Raw genomic sequence first — 17,678 nt, 5'->3', positions numbered from 1 at the left:
CAACAAGAGGAAGCTAGTTAATTACCAGATCACAGACCAACAAGAGGAAGCTGGTTAATTACCAGATCACAGACCAACAAGAGGAAGCTGGTTAATTACCAGATCACAGACCAACAAGATGAAGTTGGTTAATTAACATCTGTTATGTGAGCTTCTCTGCCACGTCTATTGCAGAGCGGAGAGGACATACGGTACATGCATTCTGTTTCTGAAATATGTAGGCATCTATTTGATGAATGTCCCCTCACTGGGTCCTCTCTGGGTCCTCTCTGGGTCCTCACTGGGTCCTCTCCCCAAACTCTAGTTTTTTTTAAGAAGTGCAACATTCTGTCTGGCGACACTAAGCAGCCGGCCAGTTGTCTCAGAGTTTATAGGCTGTTTTTAGAACTTACATTCCTCCAGGCGTTATGAACTGTGACCCCCCCCCCTCCCCCCCAGAAGACTAAAAAGAAGGAGAAGACAGAGCGATGTCATAATTCTCCAGATTCTTCAGGAAGTAGCTATATCTGCACTGAACTCTTGGCTCCCACGTGAACTTCCTGATCATCTCTGTCTTCTCCTACTTTTTCCATCTGCGTCCCGAATGCCCCCTCCCCCATGCTCTACATAGTACACTACTTTTGACCAGAGCCTTATGGACCCTTGACAAAAGGTGCAGACTATAGGGAATAGGGTTTCGTAGTGCTCTGGTCTAAAGTAGTGCACTATGCAGGGAATAGGGTTCCATAGGGCTCTGGTCATTAGTAGTACACTATATAGGGAATAGGATTCCATAGGGCTATGTAGGGTACCATTTGGGATGTAGGAATAGTCTTCTTGCCATGACTGTATGACCTGGGCTATAGCGCTCACCTTTTCCCCATGTGGGTCGCTCCACCGGGCCGTTGAAGGAGGTGGATGTTGAGGCGTCGGCAGCGGTGCTGATAGAGGGGACGGACCTGGCAGGGCGGAGGAGGGCCTGCTGCTCTGGTCCAGTCCGCTGCTGTAACACCTTGATCACGGCATCCTTCTCCAGGAGCTGGGAGCGCAGCGCTCGGATTCTGGAGACACACGCAGAGATTTACATAGATGTAACGACCAGCGATGCGTTTGTGACTTTCTCCATTCAGAAAGACTGAACAAGGGGAAAGGGACAGGTGTGACGCATGTACCTGTTCTCCATCTCCCGATGTCTGTGGCTGAATGGCAGGTGGTCGTTGAAGCTGTTGTTGGGTGAGTGACGAGGCGAGTGTTTGATGGCGCTGCTGTCTCTCTGAGCTGCAGCGGTGGCGGCTGCGTCCATAGCGAACTGCCTCATGGTGCTCTCCTCCAGGTACTTCTGTTCCCAGTGTGTGATGTCAGCCTCCAGAGCCAGGATCCTCTCTTCTCTCTCGGCCAGCTGCTGCTGCTGTACAGACACCATGGAGCTCAGGTCAGAGGGCAGGGAGCCAGGACCGCTAGCCGTGCTGTGGGACTGACACCGTGAACAAAAGAAAGAAAAGGGTTGGTGGTAATGGAGAATGTTTGACACCGTGCAGCAGTGGTGTTGTTTTGTAAGACCTGTGTTTTGACTACAGCCTTGGGGTTCGTCCAATATGAGGTGTCAACGTGGATCATGAGGCAGCACTTTAAGTGCAAATACATGTGTGTGTGTGCGTGTGTGTGTGTGTGTGTGTGTCTGTGTGTGTGTGTGTGTGTGTGTGTGTGTGTGTGTGTGTGTGTGTGTGTGTGTGTGTGTGTGTGTGTGTGTGTGTGTGCGCGCGTGCGTGTGCACCACGTTGTGTCTCCTCTCCTCTCCTGCTCACCTGTGCTGATCGGAGGCTCTTCAGCTCCTGCTCCAGTCTGGACCTCAGCCTCAGTTCCAGGGCCTCTCTCTTCTCACAGGCTGCCTGTAGCTGGCCCAGGGAGCTCTGCAGCCGCTCTACCTTCTCTACGTACGCCTTCTTCCTTCTAAGCTCCTCCTCCAGGGCCAGGTTACGGGTCTGTGCCGAGCCCAGGGCCAGCTCCAGGACCTCCCGGCGCCGAAGCCACTCCTCCCCGGAGCCACGCAGACGCTGCACCTCCCGCTGCTGTTCCTCATCTAAGGAGAGAGAGAGAGAGAGAGAGAGAGAGAGAGAGAGAGAGAGAGAGAGAGAGAGAGAAAGAAAGAGAGAGAGAGGCAGGCATGAGAGAGAGAGAGAGAGGCAGGCATGAGAGACAGAGAGAGAGAGAGAGAGAGAGGAGAGACAGAGAGAGAGAAAGAGAGAGAGAAAGAGAGAGAGAAAGAGAGAGAGAAAGAGAGAGAGAGAGGCAGGCATGAGAGAGAGAGAGAGAGAGAGAGAGAGAAAGAGAGAGGCAGGCATGAGAGAGAGAGAGAGAGGCAGGCATGAGAGACAGAGAGAGAGAGAGAGAGAGAGGGAGAGACAGAGAGAGAGAAAGAGAGAGAGAAAGAGAGAGAGAAAGAGAGAGAGAAAGAGAGAGAGGCAGGCATGAGAGAGAGAGAGAGAGAGAGAGAGAGGCAGGCATGAGAGAGAGAGAGAGAGAGAGAGAGAGAGAGAGAGAGGCAGGCATGAGAGACAGAGAGAGAGAGACAGACAGAGAGAGAGACAGAGAGAGAGAGAGAGAGAGAGAGAGACAGAGAGAGAGAGAGAGAGAGGCAGGCATGAGAGAGAGAGAGAGAGAGAGAGAGAGAGAGAGAGAGAGAGAGGGAGGATACGTTAGAATGTTTAGGTGATAATGGCCGCTACAGATGTTACTGACCACATGATCTCCCAGTGAGTAGATCTCAGACCCCCCCAAGAGTTCCTTCATTGGATTCCATTCAAGTTACTCAGTTAGTCACTTTAATGGATTCTAAGAATGTAAAGAGAGTTCCACTTCACATTGTAGGTGCTGTGAACTCTAAGGGAGGTGAAGGCATGAATCTTTTCTCCAACCCCTGGGGGTGGGGGGGGGGTTGTCTGAGGTCAATACCTGAGGAATGCACTTATCTCGAACAGTCACTTTAGTTGTAGTTGTCGTAAACAGGGTCAATCAGTCCAACATATCTGTTATAGACTGTCATTCCAAAGCCATCCAAATAGCCCAACACCAACTCTAATGTCCCCTTCAGCTACATATTAACAGCCAAAACGATATCACAGAGAAGACGAGATAACTCGAGAGCAACTGGCCGCTAAACCTAATTTAAAACAGTCAGGGTTACACAACCCAAGAGCAAACATGTATAGGTTTGCATGTTAGTTACAACGTGTCCCAACATAGTTTTATTTTTGCATATGCAACTCTGTTTCTGTTATGGCTTCCAATCTCATATAAGCCACAAGCAGGTAACACCTTCTCAAACACACCAACTGAACATTCCTCAGAGGGTAATCATTGTTCCTGGAGGGCCAACAGGCAGTGTGACTGTTCAAACTGAACGTTGTTATTCTGTTGCATAAGGACCACTTTAAAGCTGATTTATAAGCTTCATTTCCAAATACAGTACCAAGTTCCCTAAATAATAGTTGTGAAGTTTTAACACAACAATGAGTGCCAGGGGCAGGTCCCCTTGCCAAAAGCTAGACAATAACAGCGTGAGAGTTGGCTAAACCTTATCCCACAACTGACCAGTCATGACTTCACATACTGAGGTAACAAAATGCCCAAATATATAGACTGATACAATCTCTGTCCAGGAGTCAGCGTGTTGTGGGTGAGCAGCAGAGGGGGGGGGGGGACATTCCCAGTGAACTGAACAGCCTGAAATCCCACCCCACCCAAAAATGTATCTTTTATTTTATTTTGTATTTTATAGGAATCCAGGCTACTTTGACTGTAATCAGAGGTCTCTTCACAGTCCCCAGGTCACAGGTTTACATAATGCCAGGGTGACTGTTCACATAATGCCAGGGTGACTGTTCACATAATGCCAGGGTGACTGTTCACATAATGCCAGGGTGACTGTTCACATAATGCCAGGGTGACTGTTCACATAATGCCAGGGTGACTGTTCACATAATGCCAGGGTGACTGTTTCACAAAACAGATCTGAAAACAATCCCATTTGCCCAGTGCCCAGTTCCTTCCCTCTACAGAAACTCGAGAGATTATGAACTGCAAATAAATAAAGAAGAAAGCCAGCATTTCCTCGTTCCTCTCTCTCTCTCTCTCTCTCATGTTTGGGGGGGCATCCGATGTTGACTTACTTTGTTCGAGGAGCTTGGCGAACACCTGCTGCTTCTGGTTGGCAGATTCAACATCTTTGGTTACTCGCTGTTTTGTAGCAGTGTCCAGACGATCTACAGGTGGAAGAGAGAGAGAGAGGGGAGGGAGATCGATTAACATCTAGCTATCTATTACTACTTATTGCGGGGAGAACCGTACATAAACCACAAGGACTCCTGCTCCTGGTAATTAATATTTAGCTTTCTTTATACAGGTAAGTCCATCAAACAACACTCTTATTTGCAATTACTAGCTGTGTTGTTAGCATGAGCATCTAGCTGCTGGTAGCCTTACCTCTAAGGTCTCTGTTGAAGTCGTGCAGTCTCTTGATCTCTGACTCCAGTTTGCTCCTCATGGTTTTCTCCAGGGTCTCTCTCTTGGCTGAGCCCTTCATCAGGGTCTCGTAGGCCTCAGATATCATCTGGACCTCTACTTCCAGCTGGAAGGAAACACAAGAGGAGGACACTATCAGTCCGGGGGTCTCTAGCTTCAAACACAGATCATCCCCACCAGTGGTCACACTCTGAGGGGCTTTTTTTTGTTTTTTTTGGGTGGGGGATGGGGGCTCAGATGTGAAAACATAAAAGCCTGAAAACTCTGGTCCAAAGTCCCACAGTGGAAAAGCAGCGTTAAAAAAAATCAGGTTTTAAGACCTGACCCTAAAGAGATCCACGGTCTCACAAGACTGTGATTTCATACAGAGTGTATGAGACATACGAGTTGCTTGGCTGGCCTGTTCATTGTGGAAGTACTGCAGTGTGCCCTAAGCAAATGACTAACACTTTGCTCTCAAAGAGAAGTGGGAATCCACATTCCTAACTGAGTGGTTATGAGTCCCAGGTGCCAGGGCGTTCATGTCTCCTCGTGGCATTCTGCCAACGTGGAGGAGGCTGGAGCAGGAGGAGGAGCGGGAGCAGGATAAGGAGGAACAGGAAGAGGAGAGGCAGGAGGACAAAGGAGCCAGAGATATAGAGGACAGTCCGGTCTCAGAAACAGGAGCACGACTTGTACCTTCAACATTAACCGCGTTATTAAGACACTATCAGGTAGCAAGCACAATGCATGACAATTCCCCACAAGTAGCAATTAAAGTTTTAAGGAATGTAGTCATAAGCTTCCACGTGAAGAGGTTTGTGTGTGGAAGGTGGAGGAGTCTTGAATGAAAAGACAGACGGAAGGGTCTTCTCAATGTACTTTCCTATGTGAAAATAACCTGTAAAATGAGTCTGTCTGTTGCTAAAATAACCTGCGTATGAGTCTCTGTCTGTTACTAAAATAACCTGTGTATGAGTCGCTGTCTGTTACTAAAATAACCTGGGTATGAGTCTCTGTCTGTTACTAAAATAACCTGTGTATGAGTCTCTGTCTGTTACTAAAATAACCTGTGTATGAGTCTCTGTCTGTTACTAAAATAACCTGTGTATGAGTCTCTGTCTGTTACTAAAATAACCTGTGTATGAGTCTCTGTCTGTTACTAAAATAACCTGTGTATGAGTCTCTGTCTGTTACTAAAATAACCTGTAAAATGAGTCTCTGTCTGTTACTAAAATAACCTGTGTATGAGTCTCTGTCTGTTACTAAAATAACCTGTGTATGAGTCTCTGTCTGTTACTAAAATAACCTGTGTATGAGTCTCTGTCTGTTACTAAAATAACCTGTGTATGAGTCGCTGTCTGTTACTAGAAATGAATGATTCCAGAATTAACAGAAAAGTCCCTGTGCTCTGACCACGGTGCACATTCCTGCTACAGCACAGCTAGAGGGCTAATCTCACTGATATGCAGCATTGGCAAACACATACACACACACACACAGGTGTATACTTCCCTATCTACCTCTAAACCCTCTGTGAGCCAACAGGGCTTAGAAATAAAAACCTATTCATGCTTATCTATTGTAATGATACTCATAACTATTACTGTCAATAAACTATGTTACGAGCAGTCAGACTCCTATATGCTGTGTGCTGTGACAGAGTCATTCAAGGTTACTAATTAGGATTGTCCCCAATGGCATCCTATACATTTTATAGTGCACTACTTTAGACCAGGGCTCATAGGGAATAGGGTGCCATTTTGTTCAGGACCCAAAGTATTCACCCCCTTTGGAATTTTTCCTATTTTGTTGCTGTCACGCCCTGGTCTTAGTATTTTGTGTTTTCTTTATTATTTTGGTCAGGCCAGTGTGTGACATGGGTTATCTATGTGGTGTGTTTTGTCTTGGGGTTTTTGTAGGTCATGGGATTGTGGTTAGTGGGGTTGTCTAGAATAGTCTATGGCTGCCTGGAGTAGTTCTCAATCAGAGGCAGGTGTTTATCGTTGTCTCTGATTGGGAACCATATTTAGGCGGCCATATTCTTTGAGTGTTTCGTGGGTGATTGTTCCTGTCTCTGTTTGCACCAGAGAGGCTGTTTAGGTTTTTCATGTTTATTGTTTTTGTATACTGTTCGTGTTTTCATCTTTATTAAAGATGTATACAAATAACCACGCTGCATTTTGGTCCAATCCCTGCTACACCTCTTCAAAGGAAGAGGAAGAAGAGAACCTTCACAGTTGCCTTACAATCTGGAATTATAATAGATTTTTGGGGGGGGTTGTATCATTTGATTTACACAACATGTCTACCACTTCGAAGATGCAAAATATTTTAATAAATATTAAGACAAAAAAACAACTTGAGTGTGCATAACTATACTTCATCCCTCAAAGTCAATACTTTGTAGAGCCACCTTTTGCAACAATTACAGCTGCAAGTCTCTTGGGATATGTCTCTTTAAATTTGGCACATCCAGCCACTGGGATTTTGCCGATTCTTCAGGGCAAAACTGCTCCAGCTCCTTCAAGTTGGATGGGTTCCATGCCGGTGTACAGCAATCTTTAAGACATACCACAGATTCTCAATTGGATTGAGGTCTGGGCTTTGACTAGGCCATTCCAAGACATTTAAATGCTTCCCCTTAAACCACTCAAGGGATTCTTTAGCAGTGTGCTTAGGGTCATTGTCCTGTTGGAAGTTGAACCTCCATCCCAGTCTCAAATCTCTGGAAGACTGAAACAGGTTTCCCTCAACAATTTCCCTGTATTTGGCGCCATCCATCATTCATTCAATTCTGACCAGTTTCCCAGTCCCTGTCGATGAAAAACATCCCCACAGCATGATGCTGCCACCACCATGCTTCACCGTGGGGATGGTGTTCTTGGGGTGATGGGAGTTGTTGGGTTTGTGTCAGACATAGTGTTTTCCTTGATGACCAAAAAGCTACATTTTAGTCTCATCTGACCAGAGTACCTTCTTCCATATGTTTGGGGAGTCTCCCACGTGCCTTTTGACGAACACCAAATGTGTTTGCTTCTTTTTTTCTTTAAGCAATGGCTTTTTTCTGGCCACTCTTCCGTAAAGCCCAGCTCTGTGGAGTGTACGGCTTAAAGTGGTCCTGTGGACAGATACTTTAATCTCCGCTGTGGAACTTTGCAGCTCCTTCAGGGTTATCATTAGTCTCTTTGTTGCCTCTGATTAATGTCCTCCTTGCCTGGTACGTGAGTTTTGGTGGGCGGCCCTCTCTTGGCAGGTATGTTGTGGTTCCATATTCTTTACATTTTTTAATAATGGATTTAATGGTGCTCCGTGAGATGCTCAAAGTTTCAGATATTGTTTTATAACCCAACCCTGATCTGTACTTCTCCACAACTTTGTCCCTGACCTGTTTGGAGAGCTCCTTAGTCTTCATGGTGATGCTTGCTTGGTGGTGCCCCTTGCTTAGTGGTGTTGCAGACTCTGGGGCCTTTCATAACATGTATATATATAATGAGACATATATATCATGTGACAGATCATGTGACACTTAGATTGCACACAGGTGGACTTTATTTAATTAATTATGTGACTTCTGAAGGTGATTGGTTGCACCAGATGTTCTTTAGGGGCTTCATAGCAGAGGGGGTGAATACATTTGCATGCAACACTTTTCTGTTTTACATTTTTTGGGAATTTTTTTAAGTCGTTTTTTTTTCCATTTCACTTCACCAATTTGGACTATTTTGTGTACGTCCATTGCATGAAATTCAAATCAAAATGTGTTTTAAATTACAGGTTGTAATGCAACAAAATAGGAAAAACGCCAAGGGGGGTGAATACTTTTGCAAGGCACTGTATATAGGGAATAGGGTGCCCTTTGGGACGTATCCAAGTAGTCTCCTCTCTCTCACCTTGTGAAGTCTGGCAGCCTTCTCGCTGTACCCCTCCAGCTCTTTCCTCAGTCTCTCATTTTCCCTCAACAGGTCCATCTGGGCACTGTTGTTGTGGGTACTGGGGTTGGCATGGCTCATGTAGACCTCTGGACCAGAATGGACACTGTGGCGAATCATCTGGGCATGGGCAGGTTCATACCTAAGGAGAATAGAGGAGAGGATGGAGTCTACATCTATATCTACAATACTTTGAATCATTGAATCAAACTGCATCATTTGCGTGGTTATAACCAAGTAGAGTTATTGGGATATATTCATCCCATATAGATAACACAGGGATACTGGTCGTTATTGTAAAAGAGAACTCGTTCTCCATGACTTACCTGGCTAAAGAGAGGCAAAATAAAAATCAATTATAGAAATGATTTAAATGAACTGGGAACCCATATTCCACATAATGTCATTCATATTGGCTTGTCTTGTGTGTGTGTTCTATGTACCTGTGCTGGGAGTGGAATGGGGGAGGAGGTTCCAGGTGGTAGTGTCCGTGTGTCTCCTGTGAGTGGCTGAGCATGTATCCAGGAGGCCTGACCAGGAAGGGGCAGTAGTCCGGGGGAGGTCCCCTCTGATCGGGGTACTGGAGAGACTCTGGTCCCTGGTGGTCAACAGGCCCACAGTGGCCATTGGAAAGCTGTGGGTAACTCTGTGTTGAGCTGAGGGGCAGACTGTCTCTGGATCCACATGATCCACCATTCCTCTCTAGGGAGAGCTGCATGAGCCGTTCACTGAGGGAGCGGGCGTGCTCCCGTTTCAAATCCCACTGGCCCCCTCCCTGGTGATCCATCACCTCAAGCCCCTGGCCCCGCTGGGCTCCTACCGAGGCCAGGTACTGAGAGTGGGCCTTGGCCTCCTCATAGGTGGGCAGCTCCTCTCCGTGTCTGTGGAGCTGGTAGAGGTGACACGCGGAGTCACTGTCACAGTGTTTGTAGTCCCCCTGGTACTCCTGGCCCTGGGGGTCCTGTCTGGTGGACATGTGGATGAACTGGGACTCTTCCTGGGTCAGGCTCTCCAGAGAGGAGCGGGGTGATCCGGTACCGCCTCCTCCGCTGCTGTTGCTGCCTCCACGCAGGGCCTGCTGCTGGATGGCCAGGAGGGTACGGGTGTCTGTGGGATTCCCGTAACGGAGCTGCTCCTGGATTAGACGGTGTAGAACCGTGCCAGAAGACTCCTCAGCAGTTCTCATCTCAGTCAATCAGAGAATATATAAGTGAATGTGCTGTGTTGAACTTTGGTGGTTTGGATTATTAGTTAACCACAGATCTAGAGACAGGAGCAGTAAGAGAATTAGCTAAATCAAATACTACATTTACAAGTCTTATAATGCATTATGATGCCGTTATAATTGATAATGTATTACCCTCTTACACTATCTAATAGTCATCTCATAATGATATAATGTCATCAAAAAGCATACACTATATATACAAAAGTATGTGGACACCCCTTTAAATGAGTGGATTTGGCTATTTCAGCCACACCCGCTGCTGCAGGTGTATACAGTTGAGGCCACAGCCATGCAGTCTCCATAGACCAACATTGGCAGTAGAATGGCCTTACAGAAGAGCTCAGTGACTTTCAACATGGCACCGTCATAGGATGCCACCTTTCCAACAAATGTCTGCCCTGCTAGAGCTGTAAGTGCTGTTGTTATGAAGTGGAAATGTCTAGGAGCAACAACGGCTCTGCCGCGAAGTGGCAGGCCACACAAGCTCACAGAACGAGACCGCCGAGGTGCTGAGGAAGCATGGTGCGTAAAAACCTGTCCTCCTTTGCGACACTCACTCTACCGTGTTCCAAACTGTCGCTGGAAGCAACATCAGCACAATAACTGTTCATAAATCTCTGGAGGCTCAACTCCCTGTGGACAGACCCCAACCAATGTAAGTTAATGTTTTGTATCATTTAGCTAGCTAGTTCCTAAACATTAACCCCTTATTCTTAAGTCTTGGAAATGCTTCACTGACTTTCTATCTCTGCATTATTCACAGGGTAACTGTCAAGTTGTGAGTCTGAAAATGGACACTGGAGGTTAAGGAATCTGCATAGTAAGTATCAATTTGATGTTCATGAACATTTGTCACGACCTGATTAAGTCTGGCTAACTCATGCGGTCAACTAATCCTTACCCTAACTCTTTTCCTAATCCTTACCCTGACTCTTGTCCTAATCCTTACCCTAACTCTTGTCCTAATCCTTACCCTGACTCTTGTCCTAATCCTTACCCTAACTCTTTTCCTAATCCTTACCCTAACTCTTGTCCTAATCCTTACCCTGACTCTTGTCCTAATCCTTACCCAAACTCTTGTCCTAATCCTTACCCTGACTCTTGTCCTAATCCTTACCCTAACTCTTGTCCTAATCCTTACCCTAACTCTTTTCCTAATCCTTACCCTAACTCTTGTCCTAATCCTTACCCTGACTCTTGTCCTAATCCTTACCCTGACTCTTGTCCTAATCCTTACCCTAACTCTTTTCCTAATCCTTACCCTAACTCTTGTCCTAATCCTTACCCTAACTCTTGTCCTAATCCTTACCCTAACTCTTTTCCTAATCCTTACCCTAACTCTTTTCCTAATCCTTACCCTAACTCTTTTCCTAATCCTTACCCTAACTCTTGTCCTAATCCTTACCCTAACTCTTTTCCTAATCCTTACCCTAACTCTTGTCCTAATCCTTACCCTGACTCTTGTCCTAATCCTTACCCTGACTCTTGTCCTAATCCTTACCCTAACTCTTTTCCTAATCCTTACCCTAACTCTTGTCCTAATCCTTACCCTAACTCTTGTCCTAATCCTTACCCTAACTCTTTTCCTAATCCTTACCCTAACTCTTTTCCTAATCCTTACCCTAACTCTTGTCCTAATCCTTACCCTAACTCTTGTCCTAATCCTTACCCTGACTCTTTTCCTAATCCTTACCCTAACTCTTGTCCTAATCCTTACCCTAACTCTTTTCCTAATCCTTACCCTAACTCTTGTCCTAATCCTTACCCTGACTCTTGTCCTAATCCTTACCCTAACTCTTTTCCTAATTCTTACCCTAAATCTTTTCCTAATCCTTACCCTAACTCTTGTCCTAATCCTTACCCTGACTCTTGTCCTAATCCTTACCCTAACTCTTGTCCTAATCCTTACCCTAACTCTTGTCCTAATCCTTACCCTGACTCTTGTCCTAATCCTTACCCTAACTCTTGTCCTAATCCTTACCCTGACTCTTGTCCTAATCCTTACCCTAACTCTTGTCCTAACTCTTCTAACCCGGCACGTTAATTCACCTAACCTGCCAATTTAGTTATCCTAACTTGTAATTCACCTAACCTGCAACTGGCTCCGACTGAACATTTGCTAACAGTGGAGCCTAACCAAGTCAGATATAGCCCGATCTCATTGGGTAGTCAAACATTAACCCTTCCTTTAAAAAAATAATCTTGTGTGGATTTATTTTCTTCCCCCGCTGAGTTTCTGTCTCAGGGTAACTGTTCACTTGTCTAAAGATCTTATTTTCAAATAGAGTTGATAAGTGCACAGAGGTCATTTGTACACTATATTTTGTTTTTCAGATGCGACCTTCCAGTGGCTTTCTGAGCTCAAAAATGGAAGCAATCCATTTTTTTTGTGTTAATTCTTTGTGGTTTTTATGTTGCATTTGACATGCATTTAATTACATTTCTTACACGTATATCACCATACATTATGAACTATGTATTACTCATATCTAAAAAATATGTGTTATTCATGTAGAAATATATTGACCATAAATAGTCATGCATAATGTTAAATATATACATTTTTTTAAATACATGTAAATATATGAATAGCACATGTATGTAAGACGCATACTACCATATATGGATAAGCAATACACGTAGATATATTTACAACAATATTCAAACATATTTTTTAAAAACAAAAAACAAAAAACACTAAAATTAAACATGTAAATATATTTATGTAATATATGTGACATAGACATATATTTAGATTTGTATTTCAAACATTGGTACATATATTCCATATTTGAATTTGAAATATATGGTATGGGCAATTCTAAATTGCGTTTAGGGTAGCATAAATGCAAGCATACCATATGCTCTGAATAGCATTATATTAGCAGGTCATGCTCTATGTCACTATAGATTATTTTTGAAAAGCCAAATATGAGAAGTATTGTAGTTAAGGGACGGTTTATTTGTGGATATTATTATATTGAGTGAGTCATTTCCTGCTGCAAACGTTGCAGATTCCAAATAATTGCCTAATCACTATTTGTATTTTTTAAAACTAGGCAAGTCAATTAAGAACAAAATCTTATTTTCAACGACGGCCTCGGAACAGTGGGTTAACTGCCTGTTCAGGGGGCAGAACGACAGTTGTACCTTGTCAGCTCGGAGATTTGAACTTGCAACCTTTCGGTTACTAGTCCAACACTCTAACCACTAGGCCACCCTGCCGTCCCTACACTCTAACTACTAGGCCACCCTGCCGTCCCTACACTCTAACCACTAGGCCACCCTGCCGTCCCTACACTCTAACCACTAGGCCACCCTGCCGTCCCTACACTCTAACTACAAGGCCACCCTGCCGTCCCTACACTCTAACCACTAGGCCACCCTGCCGTCCCTACACTCTAACTACTAGGCCACCCTGCCGTCCCTACACTCTAACCACTAGGCCACCCTGCCGTCCCTACACTCTAACCACTAGGCTAACCTGGCCTTTTTTTTTTCTTTTTTTTTTTACTTTCCAGAACATTTCACATATTATGACAGATATCAGGCCACACATTCCTTGAGGCTATTGTGTGTTGTTTACTATACAATCTAAATGGTGTGTATCTGTGGGACTAAACTCTCTATAGCCTCTATGGCCAACACACATAGCCACAATGAATAGAGAGAGCATGAACTAAACTGCTGCCTCTCCATGTCTGACAACATTCCAGTCTCCACGAGGAACATAAAACATATAGCTCAATAAACCAATTGATAAGCAGCGCCAATAAAGTTCAAATAAAGTCTCTATTGTCTACAGCGGCTCCTTAGACAGACATGATCACAGACCAAAGCCGACATTCCTAAGTATTACGTGTGTGTGTGTGCGTGTGTGTAATTCTGAATTAAAATGACAACTATTACAACATTAACTATCCTTTCTTACAATCTAGCCACCTATTATTTTGGTTTTATAATAAAGTCAAAACGGGGGAAAAGTCAGAATTTGCGCCTAAAGTCCTACTTTGAAAGACCTATCCCACCACGCGTAAAGTAACTCATTTCAAAAAAGCAGCAAAACTATAATCTTACCTATTTACATTGTCATCACGGAAACAAGTTGTGGACGCCGTAGGTCTATATCGTTTATATTTCTTTTAAACGTAATGTAATCCTACTAGAACTTCCTATAACTGGAAAGTATAAATTCGTATCCTGGGTATACTACGTTCCGCTGAGAGAGTGCACTGCTACGGTGTGCGTCTCTGAGAAGCTTTCACAACAGACTGAGTCGGGAGAGAGAGAAAGCGCTGCTCATAAATAACTGAGGGCCGATTGTTCGCGGAGACTGGAATGGTTGGAATGCGAGAGCTCGGAGTCCCTCAGAGATCAGAACCGCAGAGCGCGGCGCGCACGGCGAGAAAAGGGGGCAGGGCGAGTAGAGTCCGGACGACAGAGCAGAGCTGAGCAGCACCGTGCACATAGCAGAGAGACAGCTGGTCGTCGCCTGCCTGTGTAATGTAAAGCGTTTCGTTGTTGTTAGCAGTTGGGGAGATGAAGTAATTAGCTATAGCACGCTGTGACTAGAAAGAGAAAATCGGGGCACTATTGTGAAGCAGAGCATTAGGTTTAAACGGACTTTAATTTTCACAACATTATAGACTCCTCATATAGTATACCATACACAATTATATCAAGAAATATTATACCGTGAAATATTATATCATGAAATATTCTATCCTGATTTTACCCATTGTTTTATTTTCCTTGTGAAAATGTAATCCGAGCAATTCCTATAACACATGGTGACAACTGCTGGGCTTTATGAAATACATTTGATTGATTTGATTAATAAACCATGCATGGCAAATGTACTGCTTGGATCAATCTTACTAACCTACCTGCAATTCAGGCAAAAGTCTCTGTGCTAAAATCCAAACATAGCATTAACGTAGTAACATATACTAGACATGGAAGCTGGAGATGAGCAGCAGTGAAAATGTAAAGTTAAAGTGAAGCATCATTGATTGTTATTTTAAAATTTTTTAAAGGCCTTTTATTTGCATGTGCCTGGTAAATATTTAAGCTGAGGCCCGTGCCGGGTAATTGTGGAGTCTATGTCTGTGTGGACATGGTGGAGTGTGTGTGTGTGTGTGTGTATGCCTGTGAGGGGTGTGTGCGGCCCGCTGCCTGCCAGCTGTCTGGGGGTGAAAACCATGTCCCCTCCCTAATCAGGGTTAGCTCTGAGAGAAGAGATGCATTGTTCTCCTCACAGCAGACATGACCAAGAGGAGAGGAGGGGAGGAGGGGACAGCCCTGCCATCTGCTGCATGGGAGCACCTTCATCACCACAAATGGCAGCCTATTCCCTATTTAGTGCACTAAGTTTGACCAGGATACATGGCTCCGGTCAAAAGTAGTGTACTATATAGAGAATAGGGTATATAGGGAATAGGGTGCCATTTGGGATGTTACCCAGGACTAACCAACACCAACCCCCTGGTCCTTGCTGTCCTGCATTCTTCACACACATGCTGCATAGGAGGAAGCTGCCTAGGCCCTAGGATCAGCTAGCCTGGCTGAGAGGGGGAAGATGCCTAGGTCCTAGGATCAGCTGGCCTGGCTGAGAGAGGATGCTGCCTGGGCCCTAAGATCAGCTGGCCTGGATGAGAGGGGGATGCTGCCTAGGTCCTAGGATCAGCTGGCCTGGCTGAGAGAGGATGCTGCCTAGGCCCTAGGATCAGCTAGCCTGGCTGAGAGGAGGATGCTGCCTAGGTCCTAGGATCAGCTGGCCTGGCTGAGAGAGGATGCTGCCTAGGCCCTAGGATCAGCTAGCCTGGCTGAGAGGAGGATGCTGCCTAGGCTCTAAGATCAGCTAGCCTGGATGCGAGAGGATGCAGCCTAGGCCCTAGGATCAGGTGCCATGGCAGAGAGGGGGAAGCTGCCTAGGCCCTAGGATCAGCTGGCCTGGTTGGTGGAGGGGGAAGCTGCCTAAGCCCTAAGATCAGCTAGCCTGGCTGAGAAGGGGGAAGCTGCCTCGGCCCTAGGATCAGCTGGCCTGGCTGAGAGGAGGATGCTGCCTAGGCCCTAGGATCAGCTGGCCTGGCTGAGAGGAGGATGCTGCCTAGGCCCTAGGATCAGCTGGCCTGGCTGAGAGGAGGATGCTGCCTAGGCCCGAGGATCAGCTAGCCTGGCTGAGAGGAGGATGCTGCCTAGGCCCGAGGATCAGCTAGCCTGGCTGAGAGGAGGATGCTTCCTAGGCCCTAGGGTCAGCTGGCCTGGCTGAGAGGAGGATGCTGCCTAGGCCCTAGGATCAGCTAGCCTGGCTGAGAGGAGGATGCTGCCTAGGCCCTAGGATCAGCTGGCCTGGCTGAGAGGAGGATGCTGCCTAGGCCCTAGGATCAGCTGGCCTGGCTGAGAGGAGGATGCTGCCTAGGCCCTAGGATCAGCTGGCCTGGCTGAGAGGAGGATGCTGCCAGGCCCTAGGATCAGCTAGCCTGGCTGAGAGGAGGATGCTGCCTAGGCCCTAAGATCAGCTAGCCTGGCTGAGAGGAGGATGCTGCCTAGGCCCTAGGATCAGCTAGCGTGGCTGAGAGGAGGATGCTGCCTAGGCCCTAAGATCAGCTAGCCTGGCTGAGAGGAGGATGCTGCCTAGGCCCTAGGATCAGCTAGCGTGGCTGAGAGGAGGATGCTGCCTAGGCCCTAAGATCAGCTGGCCTGGCTGAGAGGAGGATGCTGTCTAGGCCCTAAGATCAGCTAGCCTGGCTGAGAGGAGGATGCTGCCTAGGCCCTAGGATCAGCTGGCCTGGCTGAGAGGAGGATGCTGCCTCGGCCCTAGGATCAGCTAGCCTGGCTGAGAGGAGGATGCTGCCTCGGCCCTAGGATCAGCTGGCCTGGCTGAGAGGAGGATGCTGCCTAGGCCCTAGGATCAGCTGGCCTGGCTGAGAGGAGGATGCTGTCTAGGCCCTAAGATCAGCTAGCCTGGCTGAGAGGAGGATGCTGCCTAGGCCCTAGGATCAGCTGGCCTGGCTGAGAGGAGGATGCTGCCTCGGCCCTAGGATCAGCTAGCCTGGCTGAGAGGAGGATGCTGCCTCGGCCCTAGGATCAGCTGGCCTGGCTGAGAGGAGGATGCTGCCTAGGCCCTAGGATCAGCTGGCCTGGGTGAGAGGAGGATGCTGCCTAGGCCCTAGGATCAGCTAGCCTGGCTGAGAGGAGGATGCTGCCTAGGCCCTAGGATCAGCTAGCCTGGCTGAGAGGAGGATGCTGCCTAGGCCCTAGGATCAGCTGGCCTGGCTGAGAGGAGGATGCTGCCTAGGCCCTAGGATCAGCTAGCCTGGCTGAGAGGAGGATGCTGCCTAGGCCCTAGGATCAGCTGGCCTGGCTGAGAGGAGGATGCTGCCTAGGCCCTAGGATCAGCTAGCCTGGCTGATAGAGGATGCTGCCTAGGCCCTAGGATCAGCTGGCCTGGCTGATAGAGGAGGATGCTGCCTAGGTCCTAGGATCAGCTGGCCTGGCTGAGAGGAGGATGGCTAGTAGCTACATGGTGACAAAGGTGAGAAGGTACTTATTTTTAGCCAGGTTTCTTCTTTAGGTTGTGGTTCTTGCATTTGTGTCTGTAAACAAGCCTCAACTTGTCGACTCTGTCAAAATGACATTTCACCATCTCATAGTCAAATGACCTCCTGGGAATTTGCATGTCAGTTGAGGGCCAACTGTCACATCGTACATTCATTCAGCCAGCTCCTGTAACTGCCTGTTATTTTACATAACAGGCCCACAGAAAACTTAGTAACCTACACCTTAATTAGGCTAAACACGATTTTGTACAGAGCTAGTACAATCTAGTTTTAGAAGACCGTTTCTGATAACTAGGGTCATACGATGGAAAGTTGATAGACGTGGAAGATTCTGTTCTGAGTAGTAGAAATACCTAAAAAAAAAAAAACATTTACAGTGAAGTGGAAATAAACTGACTGTACAAAACATTAGAAACACCTGCTCTGTCCATGAAAAAGACCGACCAGGTGAAATCTATGATCCCTTGTTGATGTCAC

General features: G+C 46.5%; 1 protein-coding gene across 1 annotated transcript in view; it reads right to left on the bottom strand.

Annotated features, from left to right (window-relative positions):
- LOC135513303 (angiomotin-like 2a) overlaps window positions 1-14,002 on the bottom strand; it is a 17,619-nt gene extending 3,617 nt beyond the window's left edge. Inside the window, exons 1-8 of the mRNA XM_064936197.1 lie at window positions 13,717-14,002; window positions 8,855-9,674; window positions 8,373-8,553; window positions 4,462-4,606; window positions 4,149-4,241; window positions 1,785-2,059; window positions 1,152-1,453; window positions 853-1,040 (exon numbers count right to left, since the gene is read on the bottom strand). Of these exons, the coding sequence (XP_064792269.1) occupies window positions 853-1,040; window positions 1,152-1,453; window positions 1,785-2,059; window positions 4,149-4,241; window positions 4,462-4,606; window positions 8,373-8,553; window positions 8,855-9,597 (1,927 nt within the window). The 5' untranslated portion in view covers window positions 9,598-9,674; window positions 13,717-14,002. The remainder of the gene's footprint in view (window positions 1-852; window positions 1,041-1,151; window positions 1,454-1,784; window positions 2,060-4,148; window positions 4,242-4,461; window positions 4,607-8,372; window positions 8,554-8,854; window positions 9,675-13,716) is intronic.
- Window positions 14,003-17,678: the final 3,676 nt, after the last annotated feature.

The sequence above is a fragment of the Oncorhynchus masou genome, chromosome 24 (genome assembly GCF_036934945.1).
Source record: "Oncorhynchus masou masou isolate Uvic2021 chromosome 24, UVic_Omas_1.1, whole genome shotgun sequence".
NCBI classification, from domain to species: Eukaryota; Metazoa; Chordata; class Actinopteri; order Salmoniformes; family Salmonidae; genus Oncorhynchus; species Oncorhynchus masou.
This window is presented reverse-complemented; position numbering and strand designations above follow the sequence as displayed.